The sequence below is a fragment of the Cydia pomonella genome, chromosome 20, assembly GCF_033807575.1.
Source record: "Cydia pomonella isolate Wapato2018A chromosome 20, ilCydPomo1, whole genome shotgun sequence".
Classification (NCBI taxonomy): Eukaryota; Metazoa; Arthropoda; class Insecta; order Lepidoptera; family Tortricidae; genus Cydia; species Cydia pomonella.
In genome coordinates, this window is record NC_084722.1 from 14,309,678 (window position 1) to 14,329,722 (window position 20,045).

Sequence of the window (20,045 nt, forward strand, 5' to 3'; positions counted from 1 at the left end):
CAGGCCCTCAAACGACGAGGCCAGTCATCAATAGCGGCACGCACGATTGTCATGTCTAATTCCGTCACTGTCTTAACTATGGCCCGCTTGAGGGAGTTAAGATTTGTGTGGGGTTTAGCACAGGCTTTCTCCTCAATAACCTGCTATATGGCATAATCCAGGGGGTTAAGGTCCGGGCTGGAGGACGGCCAGTCTTCGTGGGCAATAAAGTCAATTTTGTTCCTTCGAAACCAGGCTTGAGTTGTTTTTGCCTTATGTGCAGGAGCTGAGTCCTGTTCAAAGATCCATGGCTGGTTTTGAAATAGGGTGTGGATTAAGGGCTTCACTATTGGTTCAAGAACGGTTTCCAGTTTCCGGTTTTCACACCTTTTTCACAGAAATGAATCTGTGTTAGCCCTGAGTATGACACACCCAAAATCATATTTGGCGGGTGCCGACATTTGTGCAACGCAATAGGGTTGTTTCCATCTACAAATCTTAGAGCATAATTGTATCCCAAAAAAATCTTTTGGATTATAAGAACATGTTAAACTACTTTTAGGGGACCTGTAATGACCATATTTTTGTAAATATTGAATTTAAAATATCTTTTGGCACACGTCACGTGACCAAGCCCGAAACGTCATTGAAGATTCTGATGACGTCACAACTCTCGGATTGACACTGTTGACAGTTAGGCGATTAACAACAAATGACAAATATCAGTTGACAGTTCGTATCTTCTACGTGTGTATGTAGTTATGTGTCAAACCATAAACTGTGACGTCACACAATTTTCAAAGAGCGTTTTGGGCGCGAAAGCATCTGTCAAAATATATTTTGTTAATTTAACATATTTAAAGCCGTTTTTAGTATAAAAGCTGAATTTTAAGGCAACTTTTAGTTGATATAGAAAGTAATACAAGCGTTTCAAGAATTTGGAATACGATTCTCTTTTAGGCCCTAATTCATTATAGATACGACGAGATAAGCGTTAGTTGTGGTATATAATTATAGCTCACAAATCCACCACATTATGTCATTTTTTATTTTTTCGGTAGCATTTGTTTTAACGGAAATAAAGAGGTTGCAAATCGAGTAACAGAACTTCAGAACAGATATCATTTGATATTTACCAGTCGCTTTTCGGTGAAGGAAAACATCGTGAGGAAACTGGACTAATCCCAACAAGGCTTAGTTTTACCCTCTGGGTTGGAAGGTCAGATGGCAGTGGCTTTCGTAAAAACTAGTGCCTACGCCAAATCTTGGGATTAGTTGTCAAAGCGGACCCCAAGCTCCATTGAGCCGTGGCAATATGCTGGGACAACGCTAGGAAGAAAGAAAGAAATCGAGTAACAGAACTTAGTAACCAACTAGGTATAATAGTTATGATGTAAATGTCCATATCATGTTGGAGTCATATATGTATTAGCCAACTAATTATTCAAGATCAATACACTTAGCTCCCTTAGGTATTCGCCTAAGTACAATCTCGGGCAAAATTGAGTTTTATAAAAGTGAACTAGTTTCTAGGTCATATTTTCTATGAATTGGTCATTTTTGTAGACTCCAATTACAGTTACACTTTTCCTGGTTTTTCGCTGACCAGAATATCGATGATTTTTGTAATTTGATTTAGACGTTGCTATCATTTTCAATCCAAAAACACATAAAATCACAATTCACAACATGCGGCAGCGTTGTTTTCTATCAAGTACCTCAAGCACCAGGGCGGCTACCGGGAAAATCGAAATTCGTCAATTTCGGGCATTTTTCTCTGTCACTCTAATTACGTCTTAGTGAGAGTAAAAGAGAAAGATCCCCGCAATTTGCGAATTTAGGTATTCGCGGTGGCCCCCAGGTCCTGTCAAGTTTCAGCAGTGTTGCCAGGTGAGCGGAAGAGAATTATCGTACTTGAGTGTCAATATTATTGTACCGTTGAAAAAATATCGTACGCCAATCAAAAAGGCAGCCCCTAAAAATGTCTTGCAAAATAAGCTTAAACTTCCAATTAATAATAAAAAAAGACAATTTTCGTCTAAATTGCGCAAAAAATCTGTTTATGTTTGTGTATTTTTGGGATAGACTCAAACGGTATACAGGAAATTATGACATTTTAAACTTTAAACTTACACCAAGGAGCCGAACACCCAAAAGATACTAATTTTAGCCTATTTCTGAGAGAAAGTGTCATATTTTGCTTCAAATTACTAGACTTTTAAGGTGGCATCATCCAAGGGCTGAAATTATAGTACTTTAGTGTACGATAATGCTCTTTGGAACATTACGTCACACCGGGGCCCAAATTATCGTACATGTACGACAATTATCGTACGCCTGGTCACACTGAGTGTCAGTGTCGATAGAGTCAGCTAAAAACGCGTCAAACATCGCAACGTCGCGCCGATGCATGGAGTGGCAACGCCGCAATGTATTTGTACACGACATTTGTCACACACACATGAGTAAAATTTATACAAATATAACGTTGATTATTGCATGATTTCTGTATGAAACAAAGTTTTTCTATTAATTTAGCGCAAATGAATATTCGAAAGTAGATAGATGCGCAACTATTTATGTAATAATATTGTGTAATTAATTAATAAATAGCGATTGTTTTTTGTATGAAAATCGAACCACCTTAAAAGTTAGAGATTAAAATTATAACGTTATATTACACTTAAACATCATTCAATCACTATTGCTTACTTTACTTAAATTAAAGGCATTTATAGTTTAGTTTACGAAAAAATATTTCAACCAAATAAAAGAAAAGGTTCAGGTCGTGTCATACCAGAAGGTTAAGGAGTTGGCAGAGGACCGGACAAGAGCACAGCACTTAAATATGAAGAAGAAGAAGATAGTTTAGTGACTTTAAAGAAATAATCAATATTTTTCAAGCACAAAATCTACTAGGATTTTTAAAGGATAAAATCACCTAAAGGCTCTCACACACACCTCGATACATTGCGGCTTTTGACCGTAGCGAGCATAAAAACCCATGCATGATGTATGGAAAAGACCACGTGATTTTTCTCCCGTATCTGTCATCCTCATCCTGACACATTTTTACTTTTCGATTGGCGTTTGTCAATAAACGATCGTCCTTTTGACTAGGATCGATGAACTGCCTTGGTTAAAATAGATTATTTTCTACTCACGTTGTACAATCTAATTCGTTGTTCTTAAATAACATTTACAAGACAATACTTAATTTACACTCAACAGAGCTGGCGAGTATGCTACTACGGCGCCGGCATCGTTGGCATCGTAATCACGCTCCTCACCTTCATGACCCTTCGTGAGCCGGAGCGCACCACCATCGGGGAGGAAGGGGGGAAAGCGGAGAACATGGAGGCGGGGAAGAAACAGCCGCAAATCACCATCTGGCACGTCATTACTCAGCCGAGGATTATATTGCTGTGTATTGCGGCTTCTATCAGACATTGCGGTGAGTTTTATACCTATCCAAACAAGGGGTTAATATAAACTGAAATATGTAGATGTCTTATAGAAACAGACGTTGGTCACACAGCCGGAATCATAATGCTACCAGCAAGAAAAAGTAAAATTATACCAGATATATATGTATACTTGGTCAAGCAAATCTTGTCAGTAGCAAAAGGCGGCAAATTTACACTGTTTTCGAATAATTCCAAAATCGTGTCATCTGTGTTTAATCTGTGGAATATGGATAGTGAATGACAGCCATCATGTTTGTTTACATTCTGAATCGTTGCTATTTCAAGAGAAATTTCTGCTGTCACCATTAAATACCAATATATTAAATAAGCTTGTAGCATGAACTCAAGCAAAGTACAGGTGCCTACAATATAATACAATCACGCTCGTTGATCGTAAATATTTGTAAAATTTGTGGTTATAAAAATTACACGTATTGGTTCGATGTACATTGCTGCTTTTCTTAGCGCAATACTGCTTTTTGAGCGTTTCCCTACTTCACTTTGCTGTACATTACTACTGACATACGAGTACTTTGCTTGACAGACTGTATATCCGTTTAGGATAAATAAAAAAGTCTAAGAAAAAAACGTGACTTGAAAAAGTCAAGAAAAAATTATACCTTTGGCCTACACTCAAGTTGATGGCAAAAGCGTTTAATATTTAACACATATCAGTGAAAGAACATGGGTGAAATAGCCATATGTCATTGTAAGAGTTTTAGTCCTATGTCGAAAGATGGCAGTAAATTTAATTGACTACATTTACTTTGACAATACGCCTCTATACTAAATTCTCATTGATTATACATACCGATATACAGCTACCAGGTGCCTGGATCTAGTTCGGTATAAGGATAATAAAACAAACTGACTGTCTAGTTTTGTTTCTCTAAAAATATCATTTGACCATTGTCCGAGGCTCCGTCCATTAAGAATTAAGATGAGTTTTATAACTTTTATAAGGCGACAATGTATTTTTAGTATACTTAAAGTATAGGTAATAATAGATACCTGCTATTTAACTTAAGTAGCAATTTTCTATCAATAAATCGATCGAAGTAGCTCACAAAACAACAATCGAACATGACGAACAAGAAAACATAATACCTAGAAACATGCCCAGGAGACGCCATTAAGAAATCCTGTTACAACCAATCCCTAATGAACCTAAAGTTAAACTTTATAAGATTCAATATCGAGTGGCCTATGAAAAAAGGCCTCATTCATAAATTTATACTAAAATCTACATAAATTTAAACACAAGAAGGTTGGTTTTTGCAAAGCGAACATATAATAGTTGTGCCTGTCACCCGTATCCTGCCAGTCACGGTTCTGACGTCTTGTCACAAAATGCAAGGCCAAATTATTGATCCCGAAGCATTCAACAATAGTTCTTACACCATTACAATAAGGCTATGGGTGTTTAATAAGACTTCCGTAAAAGAAAATTGAGTTGTAATTAATTCGGTGGACAAAAAGACGGAAATTGATACGAGTAGGTATACACGTTATTTTTGACACAATAGACGGGTTAAGGTAAATATTCGGTCAATTAATAGGGTAAAATAGAACATAATAGTAGGACCTACGTATCTGATTCCTATTTTAAACCGAATGCCGCAGGCGGGTTGTTAAATGTACAAGTATTTAAAGAATTGAACCTTAATACCATTACATAGATCTATATATTTATATATATACACGCACCCACACTTAGCCTAAAATAGATAAGTCAAAAAATAAAATATATATTTTAAAGAATAAGTAATATATAATCAAATGTAAATTTTGTAAACTTTATCAATTTGTCAATTCATTATAAAATTATAGAATCGAAAAGTGACAAACCTGAATTCCGTGACTGTACATTAATTATGTATTGTGCCTACAAATGGTTTTGCGAGTGCCTGTCACAAATGCCAAATTGTATGTATACACGGTATCGCTTTTAGAACTCAGTGCCCCAACTTAAAGTACTTTATTGGATGCTTATGTTTGAGCACCGACTGTGACAGGTACTTACGAATCAAACGAAGGCCCCTAAGAGCTACCGATTTGATCCTGTTGACGTTCAGCGAATATTAATTTTTCCGTGAAAAATAATCGACATTTGCCCGAGCATGCCCTAGAAAAATAGTGGTTTAGGCGAGCAAAATCTCTATTCAGGTCATACATGATCGTTAGCTTTTAAAGTCCAGTAACCTTCGTTTGATACGACCTGAATTCGTTAGCCATGATTATGAATTATGAGGAATACTTTTTTTAGTTTATTTAGAATATATAACTCTGTAACACGTGACATCCGATGGAGATATCTCCACCTCACTTCTACATATTGCTGCATCCCTGTCGTCAGTAAAAAATCTGGAAGGTGTAAACTAGTATACTTTGTTTCTTTATGCGTTTTTTTTTCGCAGGCGGTATGTGCTTCGCATACAACGCGGACTTGTACTACCGGGACTACTTCCCCGACGTGGACCTGGGCTGGTGGCTGTTTGCTGTCACTGTCGGCATCGGTTCTGTTGGCGTTGTCGTTGGTGGCTATGTCTCTGACAAGTAAGTTGTACTATCGCGCTTTTTAATACTCCGTCAGAACTACTATACTATACCCCTTTTTTGAAGTACCGCCTTGGAGAAGCTCCGTCGGAGCGTTCGCAAAAAGAATGCCTTTTAAATCGCACAGTACGCTACCATTTAAACGTAGGCATGAGTAGCAGGTAGGTATTTGCGGAAGTAGAAAACAGCCCGTGAACCAGTGATGTCGTTTTTGTTCTTGAATGACACATAATTTTGTTCAACTTGCACTATCGCGGCCGCTCCGACATGGGCTGACTATATTCTGTATCTGAAAGTATTTAAATAAAAGTAAACAACCCTCCTCCTCCGCCACTTCCTTACGCTCCCTAAGCCAGTTGAGGGTAGTTGAAAACATTACATGATCAAATAATATAGGTTAAAGTCAGGTCGTTCAATGACAGATCGAGGGCGGTTTTGTATTTCGTTGGTTAACCAATAGATGTTATAACTACCCGAAAATGTACAAATTGTTTGTTTACTTTTATTTAAATAAAATACCGCTACCGCAATATGTACGGGGCCGTACAATACATTGCCGTCTGTTTCACTTATAGTCGTTCGATTTGAAGCTGGCCCGGAGCGGCTAATCTTTTGTCTATTGTTAACTAAAACCGCGCGTGCACTGCCTGCAAGAAAGGGTCGTATAATTCTAATTGGCACCTGAGCGCCGGCTAGTCCAACGCTCAAAAAACCAGTGTAAGTCCGCTCTCCGATAACGCGCCTTTGTTCCGCAAATCGAGGACAAATTTTAGACTGGATCAGTAGCGTTCGACTAGCCGGCCTTCAGTAACCGTATAGGGACCACAGAGGAAATCGCATTTTTTTTTTCAGTAGTTCATTTTGAATCTTATTTCAATTAACATAGAAGTTGTAATTCAATAACCGGTTTAAGTGACCGGACCCTTTTTTTTGCAAGTAGTGCCACGCGCGGTTTTAGTTAACAATAGACAAAGGATAAGCCGTTGGGGGCCAGCTACAAATCTAACGACTATACACAATACAATAGACCTACAATATTTTTTATTATTAAACTATAACTATATTTATATACAGTACTTGTGCCTGATGATCAACATGTTTTATTCCAGATTCGTGGCCAAGCTGGGCGTCCGCTCCCGTGTGCTTGTGCTCGGTCTATCACAGCTAATCGCCACTTTACCCGCGTTCGGCTCAGTTATCTTCGGGCCTCTGTGGGCCATGATCACCCTAGCTCTTTCCTATTTCTTTGGTAAGTTTGTGGTTTCGCTATTTTTTAAAGTGAGGTATCGACACAGTAAATTCGGACAACATTAGTTTTAATCTAACTAATAATATAGTATTACAAAATTAAATTTGTGCAGGCGCCCTTTTAATTGCAATTATTAACGAAAACAATCAGACGGATAACCTGGATACTTACTTATAAGTTGAATTGACTTTATTTCTATAGAAATTTCGCAAATGAATCACCATGCACGTGTAGATATTATACTAATAAAATAATTTATAAAAAAAATTACCAATACATTCCTTTCCAGCTGAGATGTGGTTCGGCATCGTTTTCACGGTACTCGTAGAGATCGTGCCCCTCTCCGTCCGATCTACCACCGTTGGCGTCTTCCTATTCGTCATGAACAACGTGGGAGGGAACCTTCCCATCCTGGTGGACCCTGTGGCCAAGGCTATTGGCTACAGAGAGGCTATTATGATCTTCTACGCCGGCTTCTACGGGATCAGTAAGTCCTGCACTTAAAATTGAATGAGACTAAAACTAAAACCCTTAGCTATGACAGCCGATGCAAGGAGTGAAGCGTTAGGTAGGTCATGTCCAGATGATTGTGATCGTGATGGTCTTTATTGGAAAGGTCTCGGTGGACCGGCCCAGGAGCAGCGTGGAATCGATGTACTGCACTGCTGCTGGAGGAACTTCAGAGTGAAAATAAACTGCACTTTATATGCTGCAAATACGGGTCGTTTATTATTATAATAAATACACCGTTTGCTGGTCAGGATTCGCTTAATATTATTAAGTATAAATGTATCGCACACAACAAAAAGTAATCGGGAAACAGAAGTTCGGTAAGAGGAAGAGAGCAATAGAACGGATACGGAAGTATCAAGTGACGTTAGCTGTCACTGTCATGCATTGCGTTTTGTTATATGCTTAGATATATTCAAGTCTTTTACCGTCGAAATGTTCCTGTTCGTCATGAACAAGTGGGAGGGAACCTTTCCATCCTGGTGGACCCTCTAGCTAAAGGCTACAGGAGGAGGAGGAGGAGGCTAAAGGGTGTAGGAGAGGCTATTATAATCAGTGAGCGTGCTTTATTTTAGTTAGTCCAGCCTCCTGAGTCCCAGAGACCTTTATAAAGGACAAATTCCAAACATTATTTTTAACTTTCACTAAACACAAGACATGGTTCCAAATTCAAAAACAAAACATCGCTTCTGGGATCCAGGAGGCTAGAACAAACCGGCCCGCCGCCGGTCTTTCGAAATATTTAGATTAGTCGTATGGCCCGTGATACTTTCCAGCCGTATAAATACGTAACAGCCGTATAAATACGTTACAGCCGTATAAAGCACGTGTAATAGTCAGGATTAAATATGATTAAGCGATTTTATTTAACAAATGTTTTTACCTTTATTTTATAAGGTTTATTAACAGTTTCAAATCAAAATGCATTTTTGCTGCAATTCTGGGGCTCCTCTGAAACTTCGTAAATTTTCTAGCCCCCCATAAAAAAAAATTGTCCACCACTGGTCTAGAGGCTACGCAGAAAGCCTGAAACGTCGGAAAAAAGTATCTTAATACCAACCCTTACGATGCTATACACTGTCATGCATACACGCACTTTAAAAAAATACATAATACACAAACCGTAGGCCTTAGGATGAGGTTATCATGATGGGATTAGCTCTAGTCTCAAACTTATTTTTGACATCAGTATTATAAAAAAACCGGTCAGCTACGAGTTCATTTTACTCGCGCACTGAGGGTTCCGTACAAACTTTTAATTGTCTCGTGTAACTATATAAAGGTGAAAGACTTTTGATCAGAACTACTTATACTAAATACAAATGCGTACAGCGCCATATATCGGTAAATTGTCTAACTAATTTGCGTGATGTAATGCACGTATGTTGGTTTTTTGAGGATAATTCTCTATCATATGAACCGGTTTCAAAAATTGTTCTTTTATATGAAAAAAGGTGTCGTTAATGTGACCTCATAGAAATGTCAAGTACAATCAACACACGTAAAGCTGGTTAAATTGCAAAAGTGTTTTGTTAATAAAAAAAGTTGTCAAGATAGAGATTGATTTTATTTTTTCCTTTAAAATTTATAGTAATGGTAATATTATGTACAAATTTCGTAATTTTTCTTCGGTAAACTTCGGAGACAAGGGGGGGATAGGGTGGGGGGGGTTGGCATTTTTTTTCCATTTTATTTCAGAAACATTTTTTTTTCACTATGAAAAACAAGGAAAACTAGGTTTTGTAATTTAAGCTCTTAAATTAAATGATACCCCGTGAGACAGACAGACAGATGGACGGAGAGAGTTGCACTGTAAGGGTTCCTTTTGTACCTTTTTGGTACGGAACCCAGAAAATCATCAAACCACTTTATTTATTCTATCCTTTCTTTCCACAGGCTGCATCCTCTTCTTCCTGACTATGTTCTTCATGGATGGCCCAGTGGATAAGGCTTCAGAGCCCACACAGGTCAGCCCGACAGCCAAACCCATAGGCTTAGACAACAGGGCGTACAGCCACGACGAATTATCCGCGCGAAACGGACGACACGCGCACGATTCTAGTAAACTGTAGTTTATCTGTGGTAATTCTTGATGATTACGCCTAAAGTGGATATGATAAAGAACCTTGGTTTATCTGTGGTAATTCTGTGGTCAATGGGCGCCGCGAAAACCGAATTTCTCTTTTACTCTCACTAAGACGTAATTAGAGTGTCAGAGAAAACTGCCCGCAATTGACGAACTTCGATTTTCGCGGTTGTAGCCCAGGTCTAAAGTGGATACGATAAAGAACCTTGTAATTTGTCAGTGGTAATCTCGATGGTTATGTTGGTACCTAATTTATCTGTGGTGTATCTGTGGTAATTCTCGATGGTTACCTTTGCCTAAAGTGAATAAAGAACTTTGTATATATGTACTTAAGGTTAGATTTTGTGTAAAGTTTACATCAATTCGAAAGTAGTGATTTTTATAGGACTTAGACAACCAACGAACTACCCGATTTTTCATGGTTATGCTTGAAATTGAATGGATCGTACAAGTAAGTGCCTTATATATCAGTTTAGAAGAGATGTTTTCAGAGGCTGTGTTAAATAGTTTGGTTAAGATACCTAAAGCACGCAAACTGTATATTTGTATCGAAGTAAATGAGATAGCACTATCACTGTTACTAGGCCTGGGAGAATTATTAAGAAAACTTTAAAAATGTGGATAATATCACTCGTTAGCGGTTTAGGTACAAATGTTCTGAAATCTGAATTACTAACATATAGCCGGTCCATCAACTTTGTCAATAGAAAAAGGCGCAAAATTTAAATTTTCTATGGGACGATAACTATTCGCGCCTAGATTTTTTAAATTTGCCGCTTTTTTCTACTAACGGAAATAGCTTGACAAACTATTATATAGTCTGTGGCGTTGCTTGACGTCGGCAGCGCGCAAACTTGACAACCCTAAATCTCCGAAAGGGTAGTGCCATACATTGGAAAAGAATAGCATGATTCGTCCTTGAATCGCTGTCAAAATTCAGTTTAGTAGGAAGTTTATTTTCTGTACGGTAGTACTATTACTTATTCTGTCGTACGGAGCTCCCTTCCATATACATCGGCTCCAATTTACCAGTAGCAAAAGGCATGAAATTAAAAAAAAGATAAATAGACCGCTAGGGCTCACTTTTTTTCTTTTCTACTGACAAAATTGGTTTGCCAGACCCAGGTTATACTTACTTAATCAAAGAATTTAATGCAGAAGCGTATTGTGAAAATAAATTTTGCAGTCAACTAAATTTACTGCCATCTTTCGACACAGGACTAAAACTCTTAGAACATATGGCTATTAGACCTATGTTCTTTCACTAATATGCACAGCTGATATGTGAAACGGTATCGCCATCTATTCGAGCATAAATTTTCCTCTGATTTTTCGAAGCACGTTTTTTCTTAGACTTTATTTATCTTATACGGAGTTATATATCTTTGACTTGATTTACAAAGAAACAGGCTTGTGTCTAGATTATGTGACATTTTTGTTAGTTGTTTGTGTTACTAAGCTCTTGCCTAAAACCATACGCCATAGATGTAGTCGAAGATTGTCTTAGATTATGATACTAAAGTTGTTTTTTTTTTTTTGTTTTTGTCAAGCACCATGATTACTTTGGGACAGACTTGTGGTTTTAATATATTTGATTTTTTATCTTTAAAATAATTGTCATAAAGTCTACATTACCAGCAATATACTTTTGACTATATTAAGCATTTTTTTCAAGGTAGAAAATTGAAATGATCAAATTAAAACTATTTGTCTGAATTTATTTCACTAGAAGTAACCATGGTGTAAGCCATACAGGGTCTTAGTTAACTGGCAACATTGATGCCATCCACTTTCGACCAGTTTGAATGAATTAAGGGCCAATTACATCCACACTTCCCGATATCGGACCCGAAGTCAGCCCCGATGTCGGACCTGATAATCATTTTCCGGTTTACAGAATATCAGCACATGGTTAACAATATTTGAAATGTAAAAAAATGGTTCATATGCAAAAATATCAAACATTGAACATTTTTGGCAAGAGACAAAGTATTTTTTACATGTCAAATATTGTAAAAAGTGCTGATATTTGGTGAAATCCGTTTCAAATACTTTTACACGGGCCTGAGTGTGGATGTAACTGGCCCTTTAGACGTCGTAGAAACTATTTGGGTTTAAGTTGACAGTAACATATTCGTAATTTATTTTACAAAAAATTGAAAAATTACTCAGAACATTAATTATTGTAATGTAAAAAAAGAAGCAGTTACTATTGTGATACTGACTTTTGTACATATTTATTTTGTTAATTATTAAGTTTTATTGTAAATAGAAATAAAACATAAATTTACTCTTTTGTTTTATTATGAAAACTATTCAATAGCAGTTATAACTTTGCTGTTTTTATGAGCCTTGTATTTGAATATTTTTTCTTTTCGTCTAGATTTCCAGCATTTTGTTTCTTCTTTTGATAAAACATACTCGCCTGTCACTGCCACTGCTGCAATTTTGTCTGAAAATATTTAAAAAATATCGTCAGAAATTTATACTAAATTGCCAACTTAGAAGGTATTCAAACGACACAATTAAGATTTCGCAGCAAGCTCGGTCGAATTTAACCTTATAAACGCAGTTACATATTAATTTTAAAACTATCTACGTGTTGGATTGTAATTAAACTTTGCACATACAATATGACATGAGGTATATCTAGTTCTGTAACAAGAAAAAAGCTTGTGCCAAAAATGAAATTTATGGAAAATACATATGTAAACAAATTTTGAGCTTCATATGGAGTAGGCCACATCAGAAAGTGGGTCAAATTTAACTTGCAAGATTTGACCCGTACACAAGAAAGTTAAATAAAAGCTTTTAAAAACTTACCATTCTCATCTATATGTTCTTCTTCACGCTTCTTTTTCATCATTTTCCTAGACTGTGCATTATGTGTCTCAGTATACGTGTCCACCGCAGCCTCCGGTGACAGGTAGTCCGCTGAGTCAGAGAACAGTCTCACACCACCTTTGATCTTACGTTTTCTGAAAACATAATGATAAATTCTAAATGATAAAATATAACTGATTCTGATGGCTCAGTTTTATTAGTCGATAGGGCCCGTATACAGGATACGGGATATTTCCATAAAACGTCATAGGGCCCGCATTCGGGGAACTGTTTTATGCCCGTATGCGGGGTGCGGGAGATTTCCAAAACGCATGCCATTATGAGTTTCACTATCGACCGAACTATCGACTTATGAGTTTCACTAGTCATTATACCACCTTACCGCCTGCGGGGAGTCACCCGCATGCTGTATATCGACCGAACTATCGACTTATGAGTTTCAATAGTCGTTATACGGCCTGCGGGGAGTCCCCGCACGCTTTATATCGACCAAGTTATCGACCAATGAAACTGAGTCATTAAGAACTGTCTAGTTAACAATTGACCAACAGAAGTGGAGGCGTACTGGGAAAATGTAAAAAAAAAAGGAAGTGTATTCTAGGTGCTGCAAATGGGGCCAAATAACAGAACTCGTTCAAGATTAGAGGACTTAACCTTTTGAACACCAAGAACACCTAGAGTCGTCGTTACTAGTCGTGTTACAATGCCAAGGACAACTATAGGTGTTATGGCGGACACTATCAAAGTAGCCTTCACACTTTCGAGTAAGGTTTATATTAGCTCGCTTGCGTCCGGGATCTTGGCGTTTGAGTGACGTTGTGTTTATGATATAAAGCGTTGAAGGGGTTAAGTTATCGGTGAACCAAAATGGAGGAGAGTGGAGTGGACTCAAATGTCATTTATGGGTGATTTTCGGAATTACCCAAATACACCTTGTACAGTCACTTTTCTGTGCAAGTATTTACATAATTATTTTTTTACATTTTGTTACTGTAATAAAGAATAAGTAATAATAAATATTTGGGGACAATCTTACATAAACATAGCCCCAAACTAAGCAAAGCTTGTATTATGGGTACTAGTCGACAATACATACATATATATAGCACATACTTATATACAGTCACGTCTGAAAATATCGGTACGAAAAATGTGCCAAAAATATGTATACACTACCTTAATATATGGGCAATAAAGTCGTGTATACATATTTTTGGCACATTTTTCGTACCGATATTTTCAGACGTGACCATACATATAAAACACCCATGACTCAACCCAGGGATTCGAACCCAGGACCATCAGCTTCAGAGGCAGGGTCACTACCTAAGCCAGGTTGCCAAAAACAAACAATATAAATATTTAATAAAGAAGTCACTATCTAGTAGGGGGACTGAGGTGAGTTAAAACAGAGTTTGAAACAACAACAACCGTCTGAGAGGTCATCATTTAAAGCTGGAAAGTCATAGGGCTCACAGTAACCCATACAAACACTTTTTCAGCAATCGAGTGGTGAGGGCTTGGAACAAACTCCCAGATGTGGTTTCAGCACAAAATGTGAACCAGTTTAAAAATAAATTAGACAAGCACATTATACATTACATTACATTAGATATATCTACTACTCGTTCATGATAACTATCTTTATGAATATTGGATACAGGTCATATCAGTTGTCAAACTGCCTGCCTGCTTATTAAATAATAATAATAATGTCAATATTGAGATAATTATAACTGTTATTGAGTTGCAACAATATTTAGCCTTATCCCACCATCCGCTCGTCCCTCAATATGCATCTTTGCCTTAATGACCGCAAAATTGACTTTGTATCAACTTACGTCTTTGACCTTGTATTAACTTACGTCTTTGACCTTGTATTAACTTACGTCTTTGACCTTGTATCAACTTACATCTGTTTTACCTCACCTTGGTTATCTATGAACACTTACTTCACTCCATTTTCCTCTATGTCTACAAATTCAACATTCTTCTCAATAATCTTGGAGATCTTTACGCCTATCTGTTTCTGCATTTTCTCCGGCACCTTGACATCATTGTAGTGGCTGGCAGTTTCCAAATACCTCTCAGAAATGGGTTTTTTTTCTTCTATAAAATGAAATAAGTTATCAATTCCTTTCTCAGGTAACAAGAAAACAGGGTAATAATAATGTATTCACCACACAAGCTCATAAACGCTATCTTTTTACTTCAAAAAAGGATAGAAAGTTTGATTCACAAGAGTGAGAGTATTGTGTTGTTTCCTCATCCTGTCTGGTAAAATTTAATTTTAAGTAATTATTTTAAATTATATTTATTAAATTACATTAATTTTAATTTAGCTTTTCATTGCATATCTCTATTTCACCTTTTTAACTACATACTCAGAAGTTATCTGAAGAGATCACTTTTTAGTAATAAGACCATATCAGGTTTACCTCTACTGTATGTATCATATTATTGTACAATAAGTTCGTAGATTTAATACTTAACTGTAGTTTGTTCTGTACATAGTGTAGTGTTCATATTGTTTAATAGTTGTATGTAGTCTATTAGTTAGTGGTAATTTTTTATTTCTTTGCAAATTTATCGGATACTCCACCGAACACTGTCTATGACTGTAATATGATAAGATTCATATACTAGCCGTGTCTTATCCAACCTCGACATTGGCAGAATTATCAACACCTTGATGGAGCCATAACACAAAACATTGATTGATTAATATGTTGTGTTCTATATTGTATCAATATATGTATATCAGAAATCAATAATTGAGAAGTGAGCCGCGAAAATTCTGGGCTGAAAAAAATTTGGGTATCAATATTACCAGGAGTTTAACAACAACTTGGCCCCCTTTTAAAACTAGACTAAACGAGACGACGGGGTGTTGGGGGTCTGACGCCATAGCGTTTATAAGGGAAGTGGGACGAAGGATTAGGGAGAAGACCTCTGATGCCCGCGCAGGTTCGTACCTGGTGCAGAGGTTGGCCATCGCTATCCAGCGCGGTAACGCGGCAAGTGTGATGGGCACCTTTGCACCCGGTGCAGCCCACGGAGGTCTTTTAGAATAAGTTAGTAGTTTATTTATATATTATTGTTTTGTGTGTATTTGTTTCTAATTGTATGTCACTTTTTATTGCAAATATAATAAATTTTATTTGTTTACTTAGTATGTAAAAATAACTAATGTCAGTTTATTCCAAGTTGTGCCCACTGAGTACAATGGGTGGATTTGGCACACACCACAATTGGCTTGACAGTGTAGGAAATACATCGTGAGGTTTTTAGTAGATATGTTTATTAAACAAAGAGAAGTTTGCTTCTAAAAAATTTTAGGGCTAAGCCAGACTAGCCAGAGTCAAGAAGAATAAATTATTAATGCGAAAATATTAATACTAAAATTGCAGAAAGACCTTAACTTATTGAAACTATCTCGTTTTTGTATGGAAACCTATTTTGTATGGAAACATTGGAAACGGCCGCTATATGACGGCACCGCTATCTTAGGAAGATAGCTCCAGAGCTTTAGCAAATTCCCCGTCAAAATTATGAAAATAATTAAAAAAATATACATTTAAGAAGATTTGACTAAAGTTTATAGCCTATCTACCTTTTTGTGTGATACCGCGGGTTTCATTGATGAGTTTAGTGAATGAAGTATCGACAGCCTCTCGGAACCTCGAAAGGTCTTCATCATCAGACGAATCGGACATTAGTTTTGTATATAACACTTAACACTACTTTTATTAATATTTAATTACACTATAAATTAATGAATACGGCATGCATGCATGCATGCAAGTGCGAGCTCATACTGTTTGTTTGGTTATGTTATGTTACTTATGGAGATTGAGATGTTAGTTCAATTTGACAGCTGACAGTTGCAAAAAAAGAAACTAGTAAAACGGTTTCAACTACCGTTTAAAACGCAGCTGTAGATTTACAGTCTGGTAAATTTACAGCTGCACCATTTCTCAAATGCTATATTGATATTGATTATAACCGCAAACTTATTCAACTAGGCGACTAGGCGTATTTCAATTGGCTCATTTATTCCTAGTTACTTATAATATATTGTACTAATGTTTTGATTTTTCTTTACATCTAAATTGACTATCGTTCCTACATTCTCATTTGGATTAGCAACCTTGTGTTTGATAAAAATTCGCGTCCCCGAAATAAGTTTGTTATCATAAATAAATCGACATGACACTGGCAATCAGCCATATAAAAAAAAAAAACTAGGCGTATTTTATAGTGCTATAGCGCCAATTACATCCGCACTTCCCGATAATCCCGATATCGGGCCCATAACCAGTCCCGATTTCGGGTCTGATAATCGTTTTTCGTTGCATGGAATATCAGCACATCGTTAACAATATTTCAAATGTAAAAAATATTTTGTCTCTAATAGGGTTGTTTCCAATTTTTTGAAACGCTTGTATTACGATCTACATTAACTAAAAGTTGCCCTAAAATTTAACTTTTATACTAAAAACGGCTTTAAATATGTTAAATTAACAAAATATATATTGACAGATGCTTTCGCGCCCAAAACGCTATTTGAAAATTGTGTGACGTCACAGTTTACGGTTTGACACATAATTACATACACACGTCGAAGATACGAAGTGTCAACTGACTGGTCTGGCCTAGTGGGTAGTGACCCTGCCTATGAAGCCGATGGTCCCGGGCTCAAATCCTGGTAAGGGCATGTATTCGTGTGATGAGCATGGATATTTGTTCCTGAGTCATGGGTGTTTTCTATGTATTTAAGTATTTATAAATATTTATATATTTTATATATCGTTGTCTAATTACCCTCAACACAAGCCTTATTGAGCTTACTGTGGGACTTAGTCAATTTGTGTAATAATGTCCTATAATATTTATTTATTTATTATTATTTGTCATTTGTTGTTTATCGCCTGTCAATAGTGTCAATTCGAGAGTTGTGACGTCATCAGAATCTTCAAAGACGTTTCGACTTTGGTCACGTGACGTGTGCCAAAAGATATTTTAAATTCAATATTTACAAAAATATGGTCATTACAGGTCTACTAAAAGTAGTTTAACATGTTCTTATAATCCAAAAGAATTTATTGGGATACACTGCCCTAAGATTTGTAGATGGAAACAACCCTATTGCCAAAAATTTACAATGATTGATATTTTTGCATATGAAGCATTTTTTCACGTTTCAAATATTGTGAACGATGTGCTGATATTTGGTGAAACGGAAAAATACTCTTGCTCGGGCCCGAAATCGGGTCTGATAGTGTGGATGTAATTGGTACTATACTTACTACGTGCTTACTACTTTTATAAAAAAAACACGAAAAACAAGTAACAGCAAATATATAACAATTATAATCATAAGCGATTATTTATATACATTCTTTTGCTTTCAGAAATAATATAAACTAGTTTTTAAAAAGAATTTGTCAATAATTTTAAATAAAACGTCAAGATAAGTTTGGGCAACCCTTTTTTAATGATAAAAAAACGAACTATAATTCATGCTCTTTAAATTAATTTTAGCAATTAGAAAAAGTTACCTACCTACCTTATGATATTAAGTATCCTATACATTTCACTGGATGAAATTAGCTCAGGACCCGAATAAGTGGCATACTCGAAGAAGTAGAAATGATGATGATGACATCTCACAACATATTACAGAAAAAATAACTATCATTCATTTAATTTTTCAAAAGAAATATGAACTCATTTAATTCTTTTCCTTAACAATTTCCTTAAAATAATTCATATCATTAATAACATTGTCTGGAATTCTAAATATTAGACCTCGCATCAATTCAGGTATATTAAACTCGCAACCCAGAGCAATAAGCCTATCAATGTTCCCTGAATTCACCGATTCTACTAGCTTAGCCGAGCAATCAGCTCTCAGCTTGTCCATGAAGTAGTGTGCAGCAACTTGCAGTAGTGGCTCCAAGCCTTCTTCTGGCAGAATACCCAAGTACATGTAGTCCTTTAGGTGTCTAAGTGTCTGGACAGTGATACCGTCCATACTAATCTGACCTTCGTTTGATTCCTTCCAGTCCTTCGTCAACATCATTTTGAACATGTCACTATGAAGGAACAGTACTGCCTTGTGTACTGCCACAGTGCCATCTTTTGTGTGCAGTTGAAAATCTGTGGACTCTGTATCTTCATAGAGTTCTTTTCTTGGCAGAAAAGCTGTTGGCGTTATGACTTGCACAGTAGCATTGATTTCAATTGTGTAACAAGTTGAATTATTGTGTCGCAATTAAAATTCGTTTTTTCAATTGAAATAGGCAGCACTGCTTTCAACTGTACTTCAATCCATTGGGCAGAGCAAAAAAACAATTCTTTAAATGTCCCACATTGGATTGTAATAGGGACTGAAGAATTTTTTACACCTTCCATTTGTTTCATTCTTACATATGGTAGAAATAGAAACGTGCATTTGAAGTCCTCAAATTTTACAGAAGCCTCAATTAAGTTATCAATGGTAATCGTTTTATCATATGATATTGTATAAGGCTCCCCATTCAACTGTAGAATTGTAAAGATTAGAGTAGTGGTTGGACCGCGACGTAATTGTCGCAAAGATCTGTAAAAAACAAATGATATTGATATTATTGAAATTGAAAAATTTAACTATTTATTTCAGTACCCCTAGTGTAACTTTGATCGACATCATAACGTGACAAACGCGTTTGCGTTAAGTCTCATTTTGTATAGGATTTTGAGGTTCCAAAACGTGCCGCTTGGCGCGCTCTTTCGAAATCCAATACAAAATGAGACTAAACGCAAACGCGTACGTCACGTTTGGAAATCGAATTTATTTACACTAGGGGTACAGGTATTATACCCATATATGTAAGATTAGTTATAAATTTTCTTTAAAACTATTTTAGTATATAACTTAGTATCCACAGTACAAATATTACATTAATTTTAAATAAATAATCACAGTAACAATAAATAAATTAATTAAAATTGTTATTAAATAATGAACTAGTATAATATATAAATTAAATTAATATCAGAATTAAAATCGAGTTCAAATGAAAATGGGTAGGTCAATGGGGTTTTAACACTAGCATAAGATTAACGATTACCTAAGGCTATACTATAATCCACTGACAAACGACTCTTGCCAAATTATACACAAGCAATCTACTTACATTTGAGACATAGTGTAGTCCAAATATATAAGTCGTAGCTCTCTAAATTGGGTTCACTTAATGTAATATCAGCGATTCAAAAACCTTTCTGAACAGACATGAAATCACAATCATTCAAATTATTTGAACAAACGGTACATGCCGTACATGGGAGTTTGACATTGACATGACAG

General features: G+C 36.3%; 2 protein-coding genes and 2 long non-coding RNA genes across 5 annotated transcripts in view; 2 read left to right on the plus strand and 2 right to left on the minus strand.

Moving 5' to 3' along the window:
* Window positions 1-12,137, plus strand: part of LOC133528844 (putative metabolite transport protein HI_1104) — a 59,548-nt gene extending 47,411 nt beyond the window's left edge. The window contains exons 6-10 of the mRNA XM_061866328.1: window positions 3,211-3,433; window positions 5,864-6,002; window positions 7,112-7,251; window positions 7,541-7,738; window positions 9,658-12,137. Coding sequence (XP_061722312.1) covers window positions 3,211-3,433; window positions 5,864-6,002; window positions 7,112-7,251; window positions 7,541-7,738; window positions 9,658-9,833 — 876 coding nt within the window. The 3' untranslated portion in view covers window positions 9,834-12,137. The remainder of the gene's footprint in view (window positions 1-3,210; window positions 3,434-5,863; window positions 6,003-7,111; window positions 7,252-7,540; window positions 7,739-9,657) is intronic.
* LOC133528856 (uncharacterized) lies at window positions 12,109-16,687 on the minus strand. Of its 2 annotated transcripts, XM_061866342.1 has the most exons (5): window positions 16,305-16,416; window positions 15,185-15,309; window positions 14,644-14,800; window positions 12,671-12,825; window positions 12,109-12,299 (listed from the first exon to the last, which is right to left on the minus strand). In XM_061866342.1, exons 2-5 carry the CDS (start codon window positions 15,201-15,203, stop codon window positions 12,160-12,162), a joined length of 471 nt encoding a protein of 156 aa, XP_061722326.1. In that variant the 5' UTR covers window positions 15,204-15,309; window positions 16,305-16,416; the 3' UTR covers window positions 12,109-12,159. The 2 variants fall into 2 exon arrangements, with proteins under 2 accessions (XP_061722326.1, XP_061722325.1); XM_061866341.1 differs by lacking the exon at window positions 15,185-15,309 and having other exon boundaries at window positions 12,111-12,299; window positions 16,305-16,687.
* On the plus strand, window positions 13,812-15,025 carry LOC133528864 (uncharacterized). The gene is made up of 2 exons (XR_009801067.1): window positions 13,812-14,026; window positions 14,837-15,025. It is a non-coding gene; the product is annotated as an uncharacterized LOC133528864 (long non-coding RNA).
* Window positions 16,688-18,165: 1,478 nt separating the features above from the next.
* Window positions 18,166-20,028, minus strand: LOC133528860 (uncharacterized). The gene is made up of 2 exons (XR_009801063.1): window positions 19,873-20,028; window positions 18,166-19,295 (listed from the first exon to the last, which is right to left on the minus strand). It is a non-coding gene; the product is annotated as an uncharacterized LOC133528860 (long non-coding RNA).
* Between the last annotated feature and the right edge of the window lie 17 nt (window positions 20,029-20,045).

Bases quoted from the DNA above. Each gene is read 5' to 3' on its own strand.
- LOC133528856 (XM_061866341.1), bottom strand. From the start codon at position 16,407: ATGTCCGATTCGTCTGATGATGAAGACCTTTCGAGGTTCCGAGAGGCT. The intron at 14,801-16,304 runs GTAGATAGGCTA...TTCATTTTATAG, and splicing joins CCGCGGTATCACACAAAAAG to AAGAAAAAAAACCCATTTCT. The intron at 12,300-12,670 runs GTAAGTTTTTAA...AAATATTTTCAG, and splicing joins AGAACATATAGATGAGAATG to ACAAAATTGCAGCAGTGGCA.